At 43.5% G+C, this 20,584-nt stretch overlaps 2 protein-coding genes and 1 pseudogene across 2 annotated transcripts; all 3 read right to left on the bottom strand.

Annotated features, from left to right (window-relative positions):
- The window catches only part of LOC135888202 (E3 ubiquitin-protein ligase TRIM39-like), a 178,338-nt pseudogene that overhangs the window by 130,687 nt on the left and 27,067 nt on the right, over positions 1-20,584 (bottom strand).
- LOC135888189 (olfactory receptor 14A16-like) lies at positions 8,125-9,081 on the bottom strand. Its single transcript, XM_065416003.1, has one exon. The coding sequence runs from the start codon at positions 9,079-9,081 to the stop codon at positions 8,125-8,127; it is 957 nt and encodes a 318-aa protein (XP_065272075.1).
- Positions 19,079-20,038, bottom strand: LOC135888185 (olfactory receptor 14A16-like). Its single transcript, XM_065416000.1, has one exon. The coding sequence runs from the start codon at positions 20,036-20,038 to the stop codon at positions 19,079-19,081; it is 960 nt and encodes a 319-aa protein (XP_065272072.1).

Below are 20,584 nucleotides of genomic sequence, written 5' to 3'. Positions count from 1 at the left end.
AAGCAGATGCAGAGCTCCTGGTAGGCATCCCAAGGCTCTAAAAATGTAGGTCAAGATTAGGACCAAGGCTAAATCAGTTTTATCATTTTACATTCTTCAGCGCATCATTTCAGTTATGGTTCCACAGGGCACGGCAGAGTCAATTACATTTTCTTCCATAGGCCAATGGCGGCCAAATGCTTTCTGGTGTAACCCTGCAGAAGTAAACGGACTCGCGGCAGGGATGTGTCCAGCCCGTTCTATTGAGTTATTTCCTCCTGAATCCACTCCAGTTCCCCATTGGGGATAACCGGAGCAGTCTGCTCCCCGTAGGTGGCTCTCAGGGAACCCCCACAGGTTGTTAGTTTTAGTTGCTATTGCTACCTGCATTCCTGAGCTGTTGGGATGGTCCTTGTACACTATGCAGAAGCTGAACATGGGGGCAAGGTGCTTCAGGGTGTCCAGAGAAAGTGTGACAGTTCTTGACTTTAACCCTGCACTGGCCATTGGGAAGCAAATGAGGTCTCATTTCATACCACAGTCACCTGTGGCTATCACAGAAAGCTCATCGTAGACAGGGAGTGGCTGGCTTGGGGCACAGGGAATGAGGTAGGTCCCTTAATCGTTAGGAACCTTCTTCAGAGCAGTCCAATAGAGTAGTGTCCAGAAACTGCCCACTTTCCGACCCCTGTGAAAAGAGTGAGTGACATTTCTCAAGATCTTGTGTAAAAAAGCAGAGCACATACCCCCAGCCAATTCATATGAGCTAATTGGCTCCTTCAGGAGACTCAGCAAAGACTCAGGATCAGCCCTGACTCAGAGAGACCATCTCACAGCACGAGAGGGGAACTCAGTTCCCAGCTCCCATTAAGTCATTGACCTCTTTGTGGAAATTGCACCACCAGCAGATGGAGCAATCGTGGCAAACATGGCAAGGGCATGGTTTCTAGAGATGGACCAGAGCCAGAACCCAACAACACAAGCCCTTCTTACCCGAATGGCTCAGGTTGGGCCCATTTCTGGATATTTCAGTCATGAATATCCATCTTCATTCTGCTGAACTATTCCCAGTTTTTTATAAAGAAGGAAGTGATGAGTTATGCTCCCATTGGAAGCATTGGGTGCGGGGGCGGCTCATTATATTAAAAATTCAAAAAAAATTGGCAGAAGGGAAATCCCCTATTCTGCCCAGCTCTTATCAAGACAGAATATTTTTACCCTCCTTCTTTGTGTGTGTTGACAATAAATTATTTGAGAAGTGAGGCCTGATCAAGCTCTTCTAAGCTTCAGAAGAAGTTCAGAGCATCATGGAGAGCCTCCAGTCCCATTCCTCTCTGCATTGTCACAGTAGCATTCAGATGTGGGACAGGGTTCCAAAGAGGAACAGGAGAGCTTGTGTCCGAATGGCAGCCAGTGCCTGGGCCTGTGGGATTCTCTACTCTGCACACTGGGAACGCATTTGCAATATCCTTTTCCAGAGGCATGGTGGTGGATCAGTTCTTCTGTGAAATCCCCCAGCTACTCAAGCTCACCTGCTCTGACACATACCTTGGTGAACTTGGGGTTATTCCATTTGATGTGTGGCTAGCCCTAAGTTGTCTTGTCTTTATAACTGTGTCAGATCTTGACCATAATGCTGAGAATCCCCTCTGAGCAAAGGCCAGCATAAAGCCTTTTCCTCCTGCCTTCCTCACCTCATCATGGTCACCTTGTTTCTTCTCACTGCCACCTTTGCCTACATGAAACCCACCTCCAGCTCTCCCTCAGGACTGGATCTCATGGCAGTTGTTCTCTGTTCTATTCTGTTGTGCCTCCCATGACGAATCCAATCATCTATAGCAAGAGGAATAAGAAGCTCAAAGCTGCTTGGAGAAAGCTGACGGCGTAGACATTACCCACCAACAATAAAATGTCCAGCTTTCTCCCATGACCACAGTTTCATTTTGTGTTTTTTTTATAAATATAATCAATTTATGGCAAAATTGTTTCTATGAGAACATAGTGTGCAATCTGTTTATAGAGTAGTGAAACTCCAGACTTACTCCACTGAACTCCATTGAGTTACTGTAGGTTACAGCGGTGTAAATAAAATAATCTATCTATCTACTGAAACTAGTTAAAATGGGAAACTGAATCACAAGTCCACCTAATTTTGGTGTAATCAATTTTCACCTTTATTTATAAATGTTCAGACCAAATTATTGTCCCTTTTATCTTCTCAACCTCTATATTTATGTCAGACAATAAACAGATAAGATGGAACAGGTAGGTGCCCAAGTTATCAATTCCTATTAAAAGTTTTAAATTAAAAGGTAATGACTTGCTTATTTAACTCTTTCATTTCCCAGTCTGTTTTCTAAAATGCATTGCCTTAATAACTTTAAGCTCTTAATGCCTTATCTTTTAAAGTTATAAATACAATTCTGGCACCATTCATCTTTAATTGTAAGCTTGTCATGTATGTTGTCCTGTGTTGTCGTATGTGTCACATGACTACTTTTTTTGTTTTGTTTTTATTTTGTTTCAACAAAAGCCAAATTTATACATTTTTAAATATAAGTAGTACCACACTATTTTAATATTATATTGGGTTATAACCATCATAATACCAATTAATTTTTTTTTCAAAGTTCAAAAAGGCCTCAGTTATAAATATGTGTACATATATTTCTGCCTCAACAACTAATGCAATTGCAAAAAAAAAAAAAAAAAAAAGGATTATCATTTATTAATCACAGGGTTTTTTTAGTCAAAATAAAAACTGTAGGGGGAAAAACCTCCACATTAATGCAAAGGGATATGAGAGTCTTTGTTTGCTTGACTGTCTGACTGGTGTCTAACTGGTCATCAGATTCAAGATGGGAAGAAATTTCCCCCCAGGTCAGAGTGGCGGGTACGCTGGGGATTTTTTGCCTTCCTCTGTAGCATGGGGCACAGATCACCTGCTGGGATCATCTGGGCACATCTCACCTAATCAATTCCCTGCCACTCCAGAGGCCTCAAGATTGGTGGCATCTCGTGCTCTGCTGTTCTCTGCCAGTGGCTCATAACAGTGTAGTCTCCTGAGGACTGAAATCCTGAGTTTCATTAAAATCATTGAGCTCAATATAGGGGTATCTGGGTGACGTTTAATGGCCTGTGATATACAGGTAGTTGGACTGTATGATGTCATGGTGCCTTCTGGCCCCAAATGCTGCAAAACTATGAACACTATGAAGCATTCCTTTAAATTGTCCGCAAAAACCTTTATTAGAAAATATATCTATTTGACTTGCAAAGCCAAGGACTTGAAAGTTGAAAAATGCCTGATTTGTTTTTGCCTGCATCCATACTGTGCACTGAGTGAGGCAAGGCTCCTGGTGAATCATCCTTCCAATGAGTAAGTATTCATGTAGTGGAACAGCTTCAACAGCTTTAACGGTCAGGATTAGTGTGACACAGAGAATGACCCTGATTCCCCTCTTCATAATATCTCATGAGGTGAATGTCAAGGGAGCATAGAACTTGCCACTTCTATTGACCCCAGGAGTGGTGTGTGCGCCTCACTGATGACAATCAAAGCACTAGTCAGATTCGTTGTCACACTAGTGTCCATTGGCATAGCTCTTTTATAGTCAATGGGGCTGCATGAATTTACACCATCTGAGGATCTGGGCCAAGGTGTTGCTTGATCAAATGCATTAAAAAAATAGAACAATTTAGAGCCCAAGCCCAACAGACCTAGCAAAAAATGTCCCTCAGTTCTGTCAGACAATAGACTAAAAATTTTCCCATGAAACTAAAATACTAAAACAACAGTGTATGTTCTGTGCACACATTTACTACAATCTGTACTCAGCTGGCAACAGTACTGCACAATAAATATGGTGCTAGAACAGGTGGTCTGTGTTCTGGTCCCACTGACCTTGAGTATGTACCTTCAGGGTCTAAGGCAGGTTTGTACACACCTTGTGCACCTAACTCCCTTAGACTCCCTTCAACATCCCAGCCTAAAATGAGAACAAGAACAACCAGGCAACAGTGGCTAGAGAGGTGATCAAGACACTAGGTTAGCTAAAGTCTCCGTGCCTCAGTTTCTCCAGGCATAACATGGGGCTTAATCACTGAGAGTGGATAAATAACTCACAATGAATTCTTAATTAGGGCCTGGCTCACATTTTTTTTCTCCATGCAAGTACTGTGAACCTTCTCTTTGTTAAGCTAAGTGTTGATATACTGTTTGTTTGTTTGTTTTGTTTTGTTTTGTTTTGTGGAAAATTGGGTTTTCAGCTAAACAAATTTTTTCTCAGAAACTTTTCTTGAAAAAATTGATTATTCTTGAAAACTGAACACAAACAAAAAATTGGTTTTCAGCTTAAAATTTGCATTTTTCAGCTGAATTTTTCACTGCCAAAAAGTGAAAAATAAATACATAAATAAAAGTTATATTTTGGGGTTCTGGTGAAAATTCAAAGTTTTGCAGAGGAGAATAATAATTCTGACCAGCCATAGATATTAATTAATTAAGTTGATACTAAAAGTCTAAAAGAGTTCAAATTGTAATTTCACATTTATGTTCTTAAATATCCCCTGGATATTAGTCCTCAAAAATATATTTAATTGAAATAGCAAATTTACTGTGCTGGTCTGTGGAGTTTGTCTCAACTTGTGACTCATTTGATTCTCAACCATCAGGATTGTTTAGTGGTCTATCTACCTGTCATGCACCCATCATTGTATTAACCCACAATCATTTCTATGTCTTCAATGCAGTTATGCTGATTTACACGGGCTGGGATCTGGCCCACTCTCTCCAACGGAGCTGTGTCAATTTACACCAGCTGGGGAATCTGTCCCATTACCATCGCCCCAGGCAAAAAAGCCTCCCGCCGCCCCCCCTGCAGGGGAGGGCGGCGAGCCCCGCAGGGGAGGGCGGCGAGCCCCGCCGGGGAGATCGGAGCCCTGGCGGCCAGAGCGCCGGAGGGAGGGCCGCGAGCCCCGCCGGGGCTCCGCTCTCCCCGGCGGCCAGAGGCAGCGCCGGGGGGAGGGCGGCAAGCCCGGCCGGGGCTCCGCTCTCCACGGCGGCCAGAGGCAGCACCGGGGGGAGGGCGGCGAGCCCAGTCGCAGACCCGCTCTCGGGCCGGAGCGCCGCGCCGCCCCCCTCCAGGTGCTGCCCCAAGCACCAGCTTGGTGGGCTGGTGCCTGGAGCCGGCCCTGCCCATTACCCAGTTTCAATTCCATATTCGGTGCCTGTGAATCTGCACTGAAGACAAGTCACAAGTTCCTAACCTGTCTGCACTTTTTTAGTCCTTTGCCTTTGAGATTAATTAGAAGTATAACTTTTAATGGTTTCAGAGTGATTTATTCCCACTGGGGACAGAACTTTGGAGAAATTCACTGTTGCTAAGATTTTCTGTATCTGATCTTCAACTTCTATTGGGATGAATGGCCCAACTTTCTTTCTTTCTTTCTTTCTTTCTTTCTTTCTTTCTTTCTTTCTTTCTTTCTTTCTTTCTTTCTTTCTCGGTAATTGCATTTTTTTCTTATCTCAGACAATGGCTCATCAAGCGGCAGGTATAATGCTGCATGACATTTTAAAAATGGTTAATTCACACGGGTTGTAGGTATGTCAGAGAGACTAAAAGGATTTGAAGGGCCAGATCCCCATCTGGTGTATATCAGCTGTAATTTTACTGAAGTCAATGGGGCTTGATCCCCAGTTGGTGTAAATTGGCATAGTGCTAAAGAGCTATGCCATTTTGCATGAGCTGTGTATCTGTGCATTGATGCTTAATTTTGTGTTTGTTCTGTAGCTGAGATTCTCATTGCTTAACATCACCCTCCCAGACTCTCTACTCATTCAAGCTGGAGTCATTGTGTTGGTTACACTCAGGGCAGACCTCTGCTTTCAGAGCTATTGGCTCTGGCTCTTTGCAGACTCAGATGGGCATTGTTGCATTGGTTCACTCAGGGCAACTCCCCCCTCTCAGAGTGATTGGCTCAGGTTCTCTGCAGACTCAGGTGGACATTGCTTTGTTGGTTATGCTTGGCTATTTTCTTAGGTTTGGATAATACTTTCAAGCTTTTCTTGCCAACCACTAGGACTAGAAAATTACTATTGCTTAGAAAATAAAAGCTGAGATTCTGCTGCAATGTCATGACTCCTAGAGCTGGGCCCTGGAGATTGGCCTATAGTGTTTAAACCTTCCAAATGCTTTCCTAATATAACCTTTCCATACCCACAATTGTTGTAGCTTATGCCAACATATTATATGAACTTGAATGGGCAAGGGACATGGTCCCCATAACTGTGCCTGGGTGTTGAGGCAGTTGGTGTGATCATGAATGAGAGGGAAAGTGTTCACAAGATAATCTCTCTATTGACGTGGCCCGTGAGCTGAAAAAAAATTGTGATGCACACTTCCCAAAGTCTTCAGCTGGTATTTTCAAAGGGTCCTCATTTTCAAAGCTGCCCAGCTACTGTGGACTGTCAGATATCCAGTGAATGGAATAACCTTTAACTTATACCCAGCTGGGAGCAAATTGATCTGTGTGAACTAGAGGTAAGAGGGTCCCTATCTCAGCTGATGTGGGAGCAGCCCTACACTTTCAACCCCCCAAACTCCTGCTTTTGAAAATCCTACAAGACACCTACATACCTTTAAAAATCTGGCCCTTCGGTGTCCTAAAATCACCGGCATTCACAAAGCCTGAGTTAGGGGCCCAGAAGTTCTGAGAGCCCTGGCTCGAGACGGGTTCTCAGTGTTCCCAGGCTCCCTGCTTCTGAGCCACAGTTAGAGATGGAGATCCCAGGGCTTTCAGTTGCCCGGATCTGTGGTAGGGAGGCTGAAAACCCTGGCATGGCAGGGCTGCCCTGGAGCCATGGACCCTGAGAGACTGGGCTTCCCAACTTGGCAGGTAGGTAGGGCTCAGTGGCCAACCTGCTTTTGCTTCACTGAAAGTTCATGGAACTCAAAAGTTCCGGAGTTCTATGACTCTTTGAGTTCTATGAATCTGCATTTTTGGACAAAACTCAGTTTCATTGGAAAATTTCCATCCAGCTCTACATGTTAACTACCTGTTATTGTCTCTGCCAGAAGCTAAAATTAAAAAAAAAAAATCCGAGAAAGAAGCAAGAACCAAACAACTGCACTGATACTACAATCATAATTTTTTACCCTGAAGGGAAGAACAAAATGTCTCTGGTTCCTCAGTGTCTACTAGGGGCTTTGATATGGCTACTGATTTTATGTGGATGGTGCTCAGATAGCATGGTAATGGGTGGCAGTGTGGAATCCTTAGATAGATAGATAGATAGATAGATAGATAGATAGATAGATAGATAGATAGATAGATAGATAGATAGATAGATAGAACTTCTGCAAGTCCTTCTTACATGTGATTATGGTTGGCACCTGACATCGGGTAGGACTCTGCACTTAAATAGGTCCCCTGTCTCTTTGTCATGTACTAAAATTAAGACTTCCAGACCCGCCAGTCATGCTTAAACCCCCCTCCCCCATCACTTGCAGACTCCCTATACAACAAAAAACTTGTTCCATACAACAGGACCTGTAGGTGAAATGCAACAAAAATCGAAGGCCCCAGACTTCAGTCTTGATTTCTCTGAGTGATAGTCCTTCAGCAAAGTAACATCCACCTTTCTCAGGTAGGGGAGCTGCCATGAACAAAGAGTGATAGACTGCTATTGAGCAAGCCTAGGCTTCTGCATTCACCATGTCAATATCTAGCCAGATAATAAAACACAGAGTTCATGATCTGATGCTGTCATATCCCACTCTGTCACACCAACATACAGAAACCCAAAAGCCATCATACCCCAAGCAAAGTTTTGACCCCCAAAAAGGAGAAGAACCAGAGACTCTATGAAGTCCACTGGGTACTTTCTAATGGCTACTGATTTTATGTGGAAGGTACTCAGATAACATGGTGAGGGGTGGCAGTATAAAAGCATGAGATAGATAGATTTTCATCTTACTTATACTGGTATAAACCTAGAATAACTCCACTGATTTGGTGGAGTTAGTGTGGATTTACCACTATAAATACAGCATTTTGCATCGAAAAATCACACACCATATTCTTATGGAGACAATAATGTCATCAGTTGATTGTATTTGTAAAAAAACACAGATAAAACCATGTTCATAAGAGAAATGCAGACATTTTATTCTTGTTGAATAACCTCCACCCAGTCAGTTTCCTCAGAGAAGCTTTGATTTCCTTGTTCCTTATGCTGTAGATGATTGGATTCATCACTGGCGGCAGCACGGAATAGAGAACAGCTGCCACGAGATCCAGACCTGATGGAGAGCTGGAGATGGGTTTCATGTAGGCAAAGGCAGCAGTGGAAAGAAACATGGAAATTACAATGAAGTGAGGAAGGCAGGTGGAGATGACTTTATGTCGGCCCTGTTTAGAGGGGATTCTCAACACCGTGATCAAGATCTGAACATATGTCACAATTATAAAAGCAAAACAACTTAGGGTTAAACACGCACCAAATACAATAACCCCAACTTCATTGAGGTACGAGTTAGAGCAGGCGAGCTTGAGTAGCTGGGGAATTTCACAGAAGAACTGATCCACCATGTTGCCTCCACAGAAGGTTATTGCAAACGTGTTCCCGGTGTGCAATGAAGAATAGAGAATTACACTGATCCAGGCACTGGCTGCCATTTGGACACAAGCTCTCCTGTTCATTATAGTCTCATAGTGCAGTGGTTTGCAGATGGCAATGTATCGATCGTATGCCATGATGGTGAGTAAGATGAAGTCGGCTTCAGCAAAGAAGATGAGGAAAAAGACTTGGGTGACACATCCAGAATAGGAAATGGACCTGGTGTTCATAAGGGAATTGGCCATAGATTTGGGGATGGTGACAGAAATGGTACCGAGGTCTAGGATGGACAAACTCATCAGGAAGAAGTACATGGGGGTGTGAAGGTGGTGATCAAGAGCTATGGCTATGATGATGAGAAGATTCCCTGTCAGGGCTGCCAGGTAAAGCACTAGAAACCCCATGAAGTGCAAAATCTGCAGCTCTCGAACATCAGAGAATCCCAGGAGAAGGAACTCAGTTATGTTAGTTTGGTTGGACATTTTTTTTCTTAGTTCATCGTGCAATGGCTGTGGAGGGAAGGACAAGAGCAATGGTCAGGGTTATAGTGAGAGAGGGAATGACTCTGATTCCCCTCTCCATAATATCTCATAATGTCAATGCCAAAGGTGCACAGCACTTGTCACTTCCATTGACTGGAGTAGGGAGGGCTCCTCACCACTCACAACCAGAGCACTACTCTGGTGCGTTATCACAGGAGTGTAAATTGGTGTCGCTCCCTTAAAGTCACTGGAGCTGGGTCAGTTTACACCATCTGCAGATCTGGCCCAAGATGTGGCTTGATCAAATGCAGTATGAAAGATGGAACAAAGTACAACCCAAATCCAATAATTTTAGCCAAAATTATGCCCCTATTGCTACAGACAGCAGGCTCTCAACTTGGCCAACTAAACTAAAATACTAAAATGCCAGCATAGTCTGATTCCCACTTAACTGAGAAATACAGCATAGAATCACCCAGCTTCCCGCATGGCAGCTTTTCTGTGATGATTCCACCCCTACATCCCACATACAGCCTGATGCCTACTTACGCGTTGATTTATGGCACCAGATCCAAGCTGCACTCCCATTGCTGGGTGATAATGGGCTATTACCATCATTCAGTTACTGTTAGGTTGTATGGTTTCCCTCTGTGACTTTATTTCTGTGCTGTCTGAGTCAGTGAATGTCAGGAGACTTCGGTTCTAGTCTTGCCTCTGTTACTGCTGCCTCTCTTTCCTCCACCTCTCTTTGTCTGTCTTGTGTACTTTGAATGCGAACTCTTTTGGGGATGGATTGTGTCTTACTATGTGCATGTTCTATGAACCTGTTGAGAGTATTTCTGTTTAGCAGGCAGCAGTGTGGGACAGAGGCTATGATGGTAGAAGAGGAGAGCTGGGTTCTAGCTCCATCAACCTCCTGCATGTCCTTGGGCAGGGTCAGGAAAGACAGGCTTTGTCTGGGAGCTTCGACTCTCTGGGCTTCAGTTTAGATAGGTTAGTATGTTTAAAACACATTCTCTGGGCTACCAACTTTGCTAGTTACTCAGTTTTACCATCCTGCAGCTACCCGTTTGAAACAGACATAAACACGGTTGCAATAGAGGGAATGGGGTTGGAAATTGTGGTGTTATTGGACAATATTCATGTTCCCCACCCTGGCTTAAAGCTAAGTTTCCAGTTAGGAGTAGTCAGACAATTTCTACTTTCGTTCAAAGGAAAATTCAGTTTTCAGTTGAATATATTTTCATGGAAAGTCTCTGATATCCATAAAAATGAAAACATTTTTTTGTTTATGACTAACATTTTTCAGTTACCAACAGTTTTAGGCTGAAACTGTTTGGTTCTCACAACCTCAATGAAAAGTCAATTTTTTCTGGTGGAAAAAAAAAATCTGATCATCTCCAGATGTCTGCATAATTTGATAGTAAAAGTCTTAAAGAATTCTAATTGCAATTCATATTTCTGATATTAAATTTTCCCCGTATATTAATACTCTAACATATTTAATAGAAAACTTACTTTGTTGGTCTTTATTCCAATTTGCGATGCATTTGATCCTGCAGTGTTAGGAATCATTGATCATTATCTATCTATCTATCTATCTATCTAACTATGCACCCACTGCCAGGATTGTTTGGTTCTCTCTCTCTCTCATGCCCCCATCACTGTATTATCCAGCAGCTGTTGTCACGTCCCTTCCCTGGATGTCCTGAGTTGCAGCGTCTCTCTGCAGTTCCTAGCACAGATGGGTGCTCCCTGCTTCCCTCCTAGGGCAGGCTTGGGTGAGAGGCGATGGACTAAATTGGATCAAGGACTGAAAGACACTCCCAGCTCTAGAGCTGATCCTGGCTTGTGCCGGATTCAGACAAGGTCACAGCCCAGGATATCCCTGCTCTGGGGCTAAATAGCTGAATCTGGTCTCCAGGGCTGTGACCCCAGCTCTGCTCTCACCTCAGGAGCAAACCACCCTGACAACCTGCCCTAGTTGACCCTAACCCCCCAGAGGGGGAACAGCACCTGCCCTGGATCTCACACAATGGCAGCATCTCTTGAAGACCTTTTAGTTAAAAACAAAGCAGGGCTGGATCGCAAAGGTGGTCCCCACAGGATGGCAAAATAAAACATATATTTGTAGCACAGACATGGGATCTACAATAGCTAAGAGCCTAGTGACACCAGAGCCTCAGTTGGCCTGGAATAACCTGTTCCTTCATTAACTCCATGTAATCACCTCTAGGGGAGCAGAGATGTTTTTCTCCTGCATTGCACCAGCAGCACTTGGGGTGCAGCTACCAGAGGAACCCACAGCTCAGGCTGCCCTGGCTGCTTGAAGTTTGTCACTAAGAGACAAACACTAAAAACTAAGGACCAGGTCCTGAGCTGGTGTAAATTGATACACTTTCACTGACTTCAGAGTAGCAAGGGCTATTTACACCACTTGGGGATCTGACTTCCATGAGCTACATCCATTTATGCCAGCTGGGGATCTGGCCGATGACGCAGTTTCCAACCCATATTCTTTGCCCGTGAAACTGAACCAAAGAAGAGTCAAACTTTTGTAACCAGTCTGCTCTGTCCTAGCTCTTTGTCCATTGGGATTAGTTACAAGTATAACTTGTAAGAGTGACAGAGCGATTCATTCCCACTGGGGACAGTGTTGTGGAGTTTTTCTGCTTCTAATCTTCAACTTTTATTGGGATGAATAGCCCAGGTTTCTTTCTTTCTTTTTCTTTCTTTCTTTCTTAAAATAAAAGGCTCCTTTGGCTGCAGATGCACTGTTTAAAAATGTGTAATTTACACTAGACATTCATGTCAGAGAAACTGATGAAATACAAAGAGCCAGAGGGTATAAATCAGCCCTAGATCTATTGGTATCAATGGATCTGATCCTCAGCAAGTTCAAATCAGGGTAGCTCCACTGGAGTGAATGGGTCAGAGCCCCAGTTTTTGTAAATCACCTCTAGCTGCCTTGGAGTTAAAGGGTCCAGATCCCCAAACAGCTGTTGTGTAAATCAGCCCCAGCCCCACTGAAGTCAATTAGACCAGTTCCTCAGCGGATGTAAATTGGCATAGTGCTATGGAACTGGGCCAGGTGACATGAGTTGAATATCTGTGCCGTCATGTCTAGCTTTTTGCTTGTTCCTGTATCTGAGATTCTCATTGCTGAACATCACAATCCCATCTCAGTGCTCATGGAATATTCCAATAGCAGAGTTAATAGAAACCTGCAAGATGGGTACCCAACCAGTAAATGAACTGATGAATATTATTACCATCACAGCAACACCCCTATAGTTAAGGTTGCACCATGACTTCTGTTTAAATGTCCTCCTTTCTTAAAAAAAAAAGAACATGCTTAGCCAGATTCTTTTGAAATTTAATGTGCCTTAGGAGGGTGCTGGGTAGGATTAGTGACCTAAATTTTGGGTCATTTGAGCTAAGGATTGTGTAGATATAAGCCCAGTTACAAGTTCCTAGGTTTGTTTATTTTGCTCAAAGCTAGAGATCAAACTATTGATGTGATGTAGGTCAAAATGGTCTCAATCTGTTGAATTTTACCCAATGTAGTGCATGGCCCCCACTAAATCTTTGGGGGACCCAAAATGAGAATGGAATTTAAGAAAATCTACATGTTTTATTGTGCACTTTTGCCAAAATAGTGGATTTCCATTCCCACCATTTTGTATGGTTTAAAGCTCAGTTTTTGTAAGTGCACTAAAAGCTGAATAGTTACTTGGATAGCTTTGAAATTTGGGTGCCTTAGGCAGTCATGGGATAGCATTAGAGTTCCAAATTTGTTGTCATTTGACCAAGGGCTTCCGGAGTTATAAGTCCCTCCATAACTCCCAGTTTCCTTCTGCTGACTTGTATTGTTAAACTGCGAGGTACTAATGACTGGATCAATGGCAGACCTCATTTAGAGTGATGGCTGTGAATTCATCCTTCACTTAACATAGCTAACAATAAGTTAACCAAAAGCCCCGACCTTAGGCTTTGTCTACACTACCATTTTTGTTGGTCAGGGTGTGCAAAAGACACCCCTGACCGACAAAAGTTTTACCGACAAAAGCAGTAAAGGTAGTAAGGTCCGAAGTGTAGACATGGTGGTAAAGGTGGTAAAAGCTGATATGGCCTAAATCTGTTGAATTACACTGGGTGAGTAAGAGGAGAAACAGCTCCATTTACTCTACTAGAGTTACTCTTTATTTACACCAGGATGAAGGCGAGAAGAATGAGTCTCATTGAGTCCAGTGGAATTACTCCTGGTTTCCATGGAGGGAGTGTATCAGCACCAATTACCAGTGTGTGAACACACAGTAATGTCATTAACTTCTCTCTGTTTGAACTGGGGTAAGTCAGCTTGGAAGCCTCAGACCGTGTTTGTAGCCCTCTCCATTCCTAACTGTACAACACTGGAATGGGTCACTTCATTTCCTTCTCTACCTACATTTCCATCCATACAAATGTCCTTTGCTTGATGTGGCCACCTCTCTATGGAATGGGGGAAAATGAAACAAAAAACTGTGAAGTGAAGGAATTTCCATGGAGAAATTTGCTCAAATGAAGACACAACGCGCACCTCTACGATCAAACCCTGGAATTGCTGAAGTCAGCGGGAGCATTGCTAGTGACTGCAGTGGGATCAGGACTGGGCCTTCCCTGCTATGTAAGAGCTGAGGGTTGTGTGGCTGAAAAAAGAAGACTATTTCTATCAGAAAATTGCAAATTAATTTGAGATGGGCCCAGCTCTGGGCTCTTTATTGGGATCCTCGCTTCCCCAAAGCTCAGGCGAGAGGGCTTAGGATCTGAGGTTCTGGTTCCGGACTAAGGCCCATCCCTACAGAAACCACCTTTACTTTGACTGGCAACAATTGGCCCCTTTGATGGCTATCGCAGTCTCCATGGAGAGACCATATAGTGAACGGGACTGGGAACCCAATCTACCCTCTCCCATTTTCCCATCTCTTCAGGTCCAGACTGGTCCATGGTCTCTGCTGAGGCTGCTCACAGGGAGTTAACAGGTTCCAGTTTTGATGGATGAGATGTTTAGTGGGTGCTTTCATGACATGTCCAAGAAGATGAGGCACAAAACCAATTTTTCACAGAGGTCAGAAGGGGAGGATACTGGGGCACTGCTCACTGAGGCTGGGTTGAATAGGTGACCTAGACATGAAAGCAGCTGCTACATGTGTTATCTCCCAAGCCAGCATGTCCCATCCTGCACTGAGATGGCTGTAGCATTCATGTGGACATGGGGTGTGAACTGAGACCTCCTCTCCTTTCATATGGCCAGTGCTGGAAGCTAAGACCAGAGACTGTCCTGCTCTCTAAAGATGCCTTATCAGGGAACAGAGAGACAAGGTGGGTGAGGTAATATCTTTTATTGACCCAATTTCTGTTGGTGAGAGAGACAAGCTTCGAGCTACACAGAGTTCTTTCTCAGGTGTGGGAAAGGAACTCAGAGTGTCACAACTAAATACAAAGTAGAACAAATAGTTTGGCATAAGTAGTTGGCACATATTCAAAGGACCATCTAAGGTGAATTGTCCCATTAACACCCCTGTAGTCATAGGAAAAAAATAACAGGGTAGTGAGTAGAAAACAGCTCAGCAGAAGGGACCCAATGTATTCTCAGTGGAAAATCACTGATTTCCTTGGAGAGGCCCCAGGAATGGGCTTGGCCCTCTGGAGGAACCAGTGACTGACTCTGCAGCATCCTGTGCAATTAGAGCAGACACAAGGGGCTGTGGGTGCTGCAGAATCTGTAACCATACAGTGAACTTTTACTACAGGCCATGAGCTGTGACAATGATTTTCAGACTGACTTCAGGGAATTACATGCCCAGCTCCCATTGACTGCACAATGGGAGTTAGGCAACTAATGTCCTTAGACCCCTTTGAATAGCCCAGACTTAATATACAGAGATTTCTGTCTTGTCCCCTTGTATCCTCATTTTCTTAGCACAACCCGAAGCCTAAGCGGCCAGATGATTAACCCAAAGTTCTGAAGTCTGACATTTTTCAGTAGTACATTTAGAAGCCCAGGTGGCAGCTGTGCGATCTTCCCCTACTCACCACTCCCTGGAAGTATGCTTCTACCCTGCCCTGGAGGGACCTTTGCTATATATGACAAAGGATTCCTTTCTGCATACTCCTGGACCTCTCTATAGTAATGGAGAACAAGGGTGCAAATATATTTCCAGTGATGTTGACGTTTGTGTGGTGGGGACACGTCTTCCAGGAACTGCACAAAGATCCCCTATCCATTTCTTAGGCCACCATGAAGCCATCACAAGGCACAGACTTTGATGCTTATGCCAACATAGTCACTAGCGGCCTAGCAGGGGAATGGTCCCTGTGCACCTCTAGGCACCGATGAATGCAAGGCTGGATGTTGAACAGTGCAAAGCTCAGGGATGGATGGTTCTGTTTGGACAAGGATGAAGAGAGGAGCCATTTGTAAAATCTGACAATAGATAATTTTCCACTTGACAAAGCCCTCAGCTGGCATTTTTAAAGTGGCCTCATTTTCAAAGCTGCACAGATACCACTGACTGTCAGATATCCAATGAATAACAGCCTTTCACTTATACCCTGCTGGGACCAGATTGTTCTGCATGATCTAGAGGTGAGATGGTCCCAGCTGAGATGGGAGCAGCCCTATATGTTAAAACCTCAAACTCATGAGTGTTTGGTCCTGGGGTCTGTGTTCGGCTCATGTTAAAGAGACAGGGCCATCTGTAGAACCCATTTCTGGATATAGCTGCAGTTTACAAAGTCCTTCAGTGTCAGGAAGGGCTCAAAATAGTGGTTTTGGATCTGTCTCCAGTCTTCTGGGATGACATTGTTAAAGCCTCTTAGGGGATATCAGACACTCAGGGCTAGATTCACAGAGTGGAATTGTTAATAATTTATTAATTATTTATCCAGAGTGGAACAGCTTCGACTGGAGTGACTGTGGGGGCCTCACATCAGAATACCCCTAACATTGATGACATGGACAGTGGCACTGCATCCTTTCTCTGTGCAATTCCTTGTCAATGTTGATCTCTCTCTCTACTCCATTCATCGGTGTGGTGCCTAAAGTCACTGAGGAGTCAGGTCCCAGAATCCTAATTATGGAAAGAAGCCAGAAGGGGAGAGTAATTCCAATGCGCCAATTGCAGGGCTTTATTTGACTGGGAAACAGGGCCAGCTCTACTGTTTTTGCCGCCCCAAGCAGTGCACCGAATTGCTGCCACGGACGGCGGGGGCGGTCCGTGTGCCGTTAGGGTGGGACACGCATTTCCGTGGCAGCGGCAATTCGGCGGCTTCTGTCTTCCGGCTGAAGACAGAAGCTGCTGCCAAATTGCCGTCGCGGGCAGCTGAACATAGAAGCTGCCGACGAATTGCCGCCGGCGCAGAAATGCTCATGCTGCCCTAACGGCATACGCACTGCCCCTGCCGTCCATGGCGGCAATTCGGCGCACTGCTTGGGGCAGCAAAAAGACACGGACGGCCACGCCTTGCAGATTGCCGCCCCAAGCACCTGCTTGGAATGCTGGTGCCTGGAGCTGGCCCTGCTGGGAAAGGAGAGAAATGGAGCCAGTGTCAGAGTCTGGCACCAGTTTGGTGTTAGCCTTAAGCCCTATCCATTGCCCTAACCCGTATTCAACAGGGACTTAAGCATGAGTTTACCTTTAAACCTTCAATGGGGCCACTCATATGATTAAAGTTAAGAACGTGCTGAAGTGGCTGCAGAATCAGGACCATTGTACAGAATATTCAAAGGAAGTGAGTTTTAAATTCATAATCATGAGTGTTTGGAGCAGATCCTCAGCTGGTGTAAATTCTCAGAGATCTATTGACTTCAATAGAGCTATGACAATTTAAATCAGCTGAGGATTGGCCTAAGGATCCCACTGTGATACTTCCATTTGCTCAGAGAAGCAAACCAGAGCATGTTAAAAATGTATCCAGTCAAAACAGCTCAAAGTTTAAACACTATGTGCGTTAGGATGTGCTGTTTGTAAATGAGCGATGGAGAAAGATATAGTCATAAAAATCTTTGCTAAATAATGTTTAATAAGGAGTGCTTATAAGAAAATCATGATCTGGACATAGACAATCATTAACAGGAAAAGAAGCACAGTAACTTGCACAATAATTTCCATAGATTATTCATTATCTAGCTAGCTAATATAATTCACAATCAAATAGAAATCTATCATTATGACTAAATGAGGTTGTGTGTTAGGACAAGGAATGGTCCTGTCTGTCTGTCTCTCTATTTAATCACATTCTCTGCTTTTGTCTGTCATATATGTAGTGTACACAACCATGCACAAAGATGCTATTCTAATACTAATAACAGGCCAACTTCTGAGATCCTTTCTCAGCTTGGATGGGAGTAGATCCACACGGGATGGCATATGGAACACCAGATCAGTGCAAGTGATGGCACTTTTCCGCTTACATCAGGGCTAGAACAAAATGACCCCAGACAAGAAACTTACACCAGTGTTCATGTCACTACTGAGTGTAGCCCAGAGACTTTGGGCCAGAACCTCATCAGTATTAAACTGGTGATGTCAATGTGTCTATTCTGCATTATTGCTGGTCTAGCTGAGTTGGGAAATCTGACACTTACATCTCTGTCACACTCACTTTCTCCAGGGTGCTGTCAGCCAAATCTGGATCCTTGTGTATATAGGCTATTGGCCAAATCCTTATCTCCTTGAAGTGAGGGGCTAAACCTTAGTCACTTCCATGGAATCCAAATTTGGCCTCATTATTCCGAGTCAGATTTTTTTTAGGAAACTCTGGAAAAAGTTTTTCTTCAAAACAGCTGTGAAAGTAAAGCAAAAACTAACAGGAATTTTAAAAAAAATCTCAATGCAAACAGTTTCTTCCGTAAGCAAAAGTCAGGCTAGCTCTTAACCTAATAATGCAAAATTTGTCAAAGCAAAAATTGTGTAAGGCAAATTAAAAAAAAACTGTGTAAAAAGTTTTTGCGACCTTGTGTAAATAAGTATAAAATGTAAACTATAGTCTAAAAAATGTAAAAAATAAAATATCAAAATAACCTATGTATAAATAGAATGCAGCTGTTGTCCATTATTGTATGTAACAAAAGATATAAATGCTTGCTGCAATTGTTTATCTTTTAAAAGACCTGCCTAGAAGGGGAAAACCCTGTGTCCTAGTGCACTCTCTCCCTCTATGCAATTGCTTAAAAATAAAACATCTAACTTTACTACACCCAGCCAAAAAGTAAAAACTCTGTTTGCTCCAAAAAAGCCTTTCCACCATAGCAAGAATGACCCAGTTTTTACATATTCATTTAGGTTAAAATAATAAAAAGATGCCTAAGATATCATTAATAAAACAATAAAATCCCAACAGTATACACATAATCATTTCAGTAGGAACTAAGCCATGCAGAAACTTCTTTTGCACTCTTTTATCATTGTGGGGAGCAAATCTTCAGTTCGCTCAGAAAACCCCATCAAAGAGATGACATATGGACAGTCCCAAGACAGGACAACCATTGAAAATCCTGTCTCACCAAACACTCACCATCTCCTCAGGCCTTTCCACCTCCAAAACAAAGAAAAAAAACCAAACCACCAACCAACCAGTTAGGCAAAAATAAGCTAAAATCTGACAAACAAACAAAAAACACAAAGAACAAATGCATTGATACCTCTATCTGAGTTTTTATCCCAAAATATAAGAGGAGCCGGAGACCTCACTAGGGACTTTGATATGGCTACTGATTTTATAGGCAATGGTCTCAGATAGTATGGTGATTGGTAGCAAATATGATAGATAGATTCCGATCTTATTTACATTGGTGTAAACATATAGAAACTCCTTTTTTTCTTGAGTCATGTTTGTCTGTATTTTTACTAGTGGAAATACCTATTTCAAAATAAACAGATTGCATAGTATTTTCTCATGGAGGCAATAATGTCATCAGATGATTATATTTATAAAGAAACACACAATGAAATTGCTACCGAAAGAGAAATATGGACATTTTGTTCTCAGTGAATAACCTCCAACCTATCCATTTACTTAGTGCACCTTTGAGCTCTTTGTTTCTCATGCTGTAGATGATCGGATTCATCATTGGTGGCAACACAGAATAGAGAACAGCCACCATGAGATTCAGACCTGAGGTTGAGCTGGAGGTGGGTTTCAGGTAGGCAAAGGCAGCAGTACAAAAGAACAAGGAGACCACAAAGAGGTGAGGGAGGCAGGTGGAGAAGGCTTTATGCCGGCCCTGCTCAGAGGGGATTCTCAGCACTGCTTTGAAGATCTGAACATATGACACAATTATGAGAACAAAGCAGCTTGAGGCTAAGCACACACTAAAGATGAGAAACCCAACTTCAATGAGGTATGAGTCAGAGCAAGCGAGCTTGAGGAGCTGGGGGATTTCACAGAAAAACTGATCCACCATGTTGCCTCCACAGAAGGATATTGCAAACGTGTTCCTGGTGTGCAGTGCAGAATAGAGAATAACACTGATCCAGGCACTGGCTGCCATTTGGACACAAGCTCTCCTGTTCATTACTGTCTCATAGTGCAGTGGTTGGCAGATGGCAACGTATCGGTCGTATGCCATGATGGTCAGTATGGCAAAATCTGCTGAAGCAAAGAAGAAGACGAGAAATATTTGAGCGACGCAACCAGAATACGAAATCGATCTTGTGTTCGTGAGGGAATTGGCCATGGATTTGGGGATGGTGACAGAGATGGAGCCGAGGTCTAGGATGGACAGATTCATCAGGAAGAAGTACATGGGGGTGTGAAGATGGTGGTCGAGGGCTATGGCTGTGATGATGAGAATGTTCCCCAGCAGGGATATCAGGTAAAGCACTAGAAACACCACAAAGTGTAAAATCTGCAGCTCACGAACATCAGAGAATCCCAGGAGAAGGAATTTGGTCACGGCAGTTTGGTTGGACATTTTCTTCCTCAGTATATCATGTGATGGCTGTGGAAGGAAGGAGAAAGACAATGGTCAGGATTAGAGCGACAGAAGGAATGGCCTGATTCCCCTTTCCCTAATACCTCATTATATGAATGTCAAAGGTGCACAGCACTCGTCACTTACAATGAGTAGGTGTTGTTAGTGCTCCTCGCCTCTGACAGTCAATGAGTCACATTATCACATTAGTGTAAATTGGGTCATCTCCTTTAAAGTCAATGGATCTTCAACACTTTATCCCATCTGAGGAGTTTGCCCTTGGGGTGGCTTGATAAAATGCAGTACGAAGGATGGAAAAAGCACATTCCAAATCCAGCAACTCTTGCAAAGAAGGTCCCTCCATTGCGACCATCACCAAGCTCACAAACTGATAAACTAAATTGCTAATACAGCCTGATTCCCACTTTGCAGGGCAATATGACATAGGCTCACCCAGCAGCTCGTAAGTAGCAGCTCATCTGTAATTTTTCTACCCCATGCTCTGTGCCTAGACGGCCGGCTGCCTGCTTCCAAATTGATTTATGG

The sequence above is a fragment of the Emys orbicularis genome, chromosome 13 (assembly GCF_028017835.1).
Source record: "Emys orbicularis isolate rEmyOrb1 chromosome 13, rEmyOrb1.hap1, whole genome shotgun sequence".
NCBI lineage: Eukaryota > Metazoa > Chordata > Testudines > Emydidae > Emys > Emys orbicularis.
The sequence above is the reverse complement of the archived record's forward strand: the minus strand, read 5'-3'. Positions and strand labels throughout refer to the sequence as shown.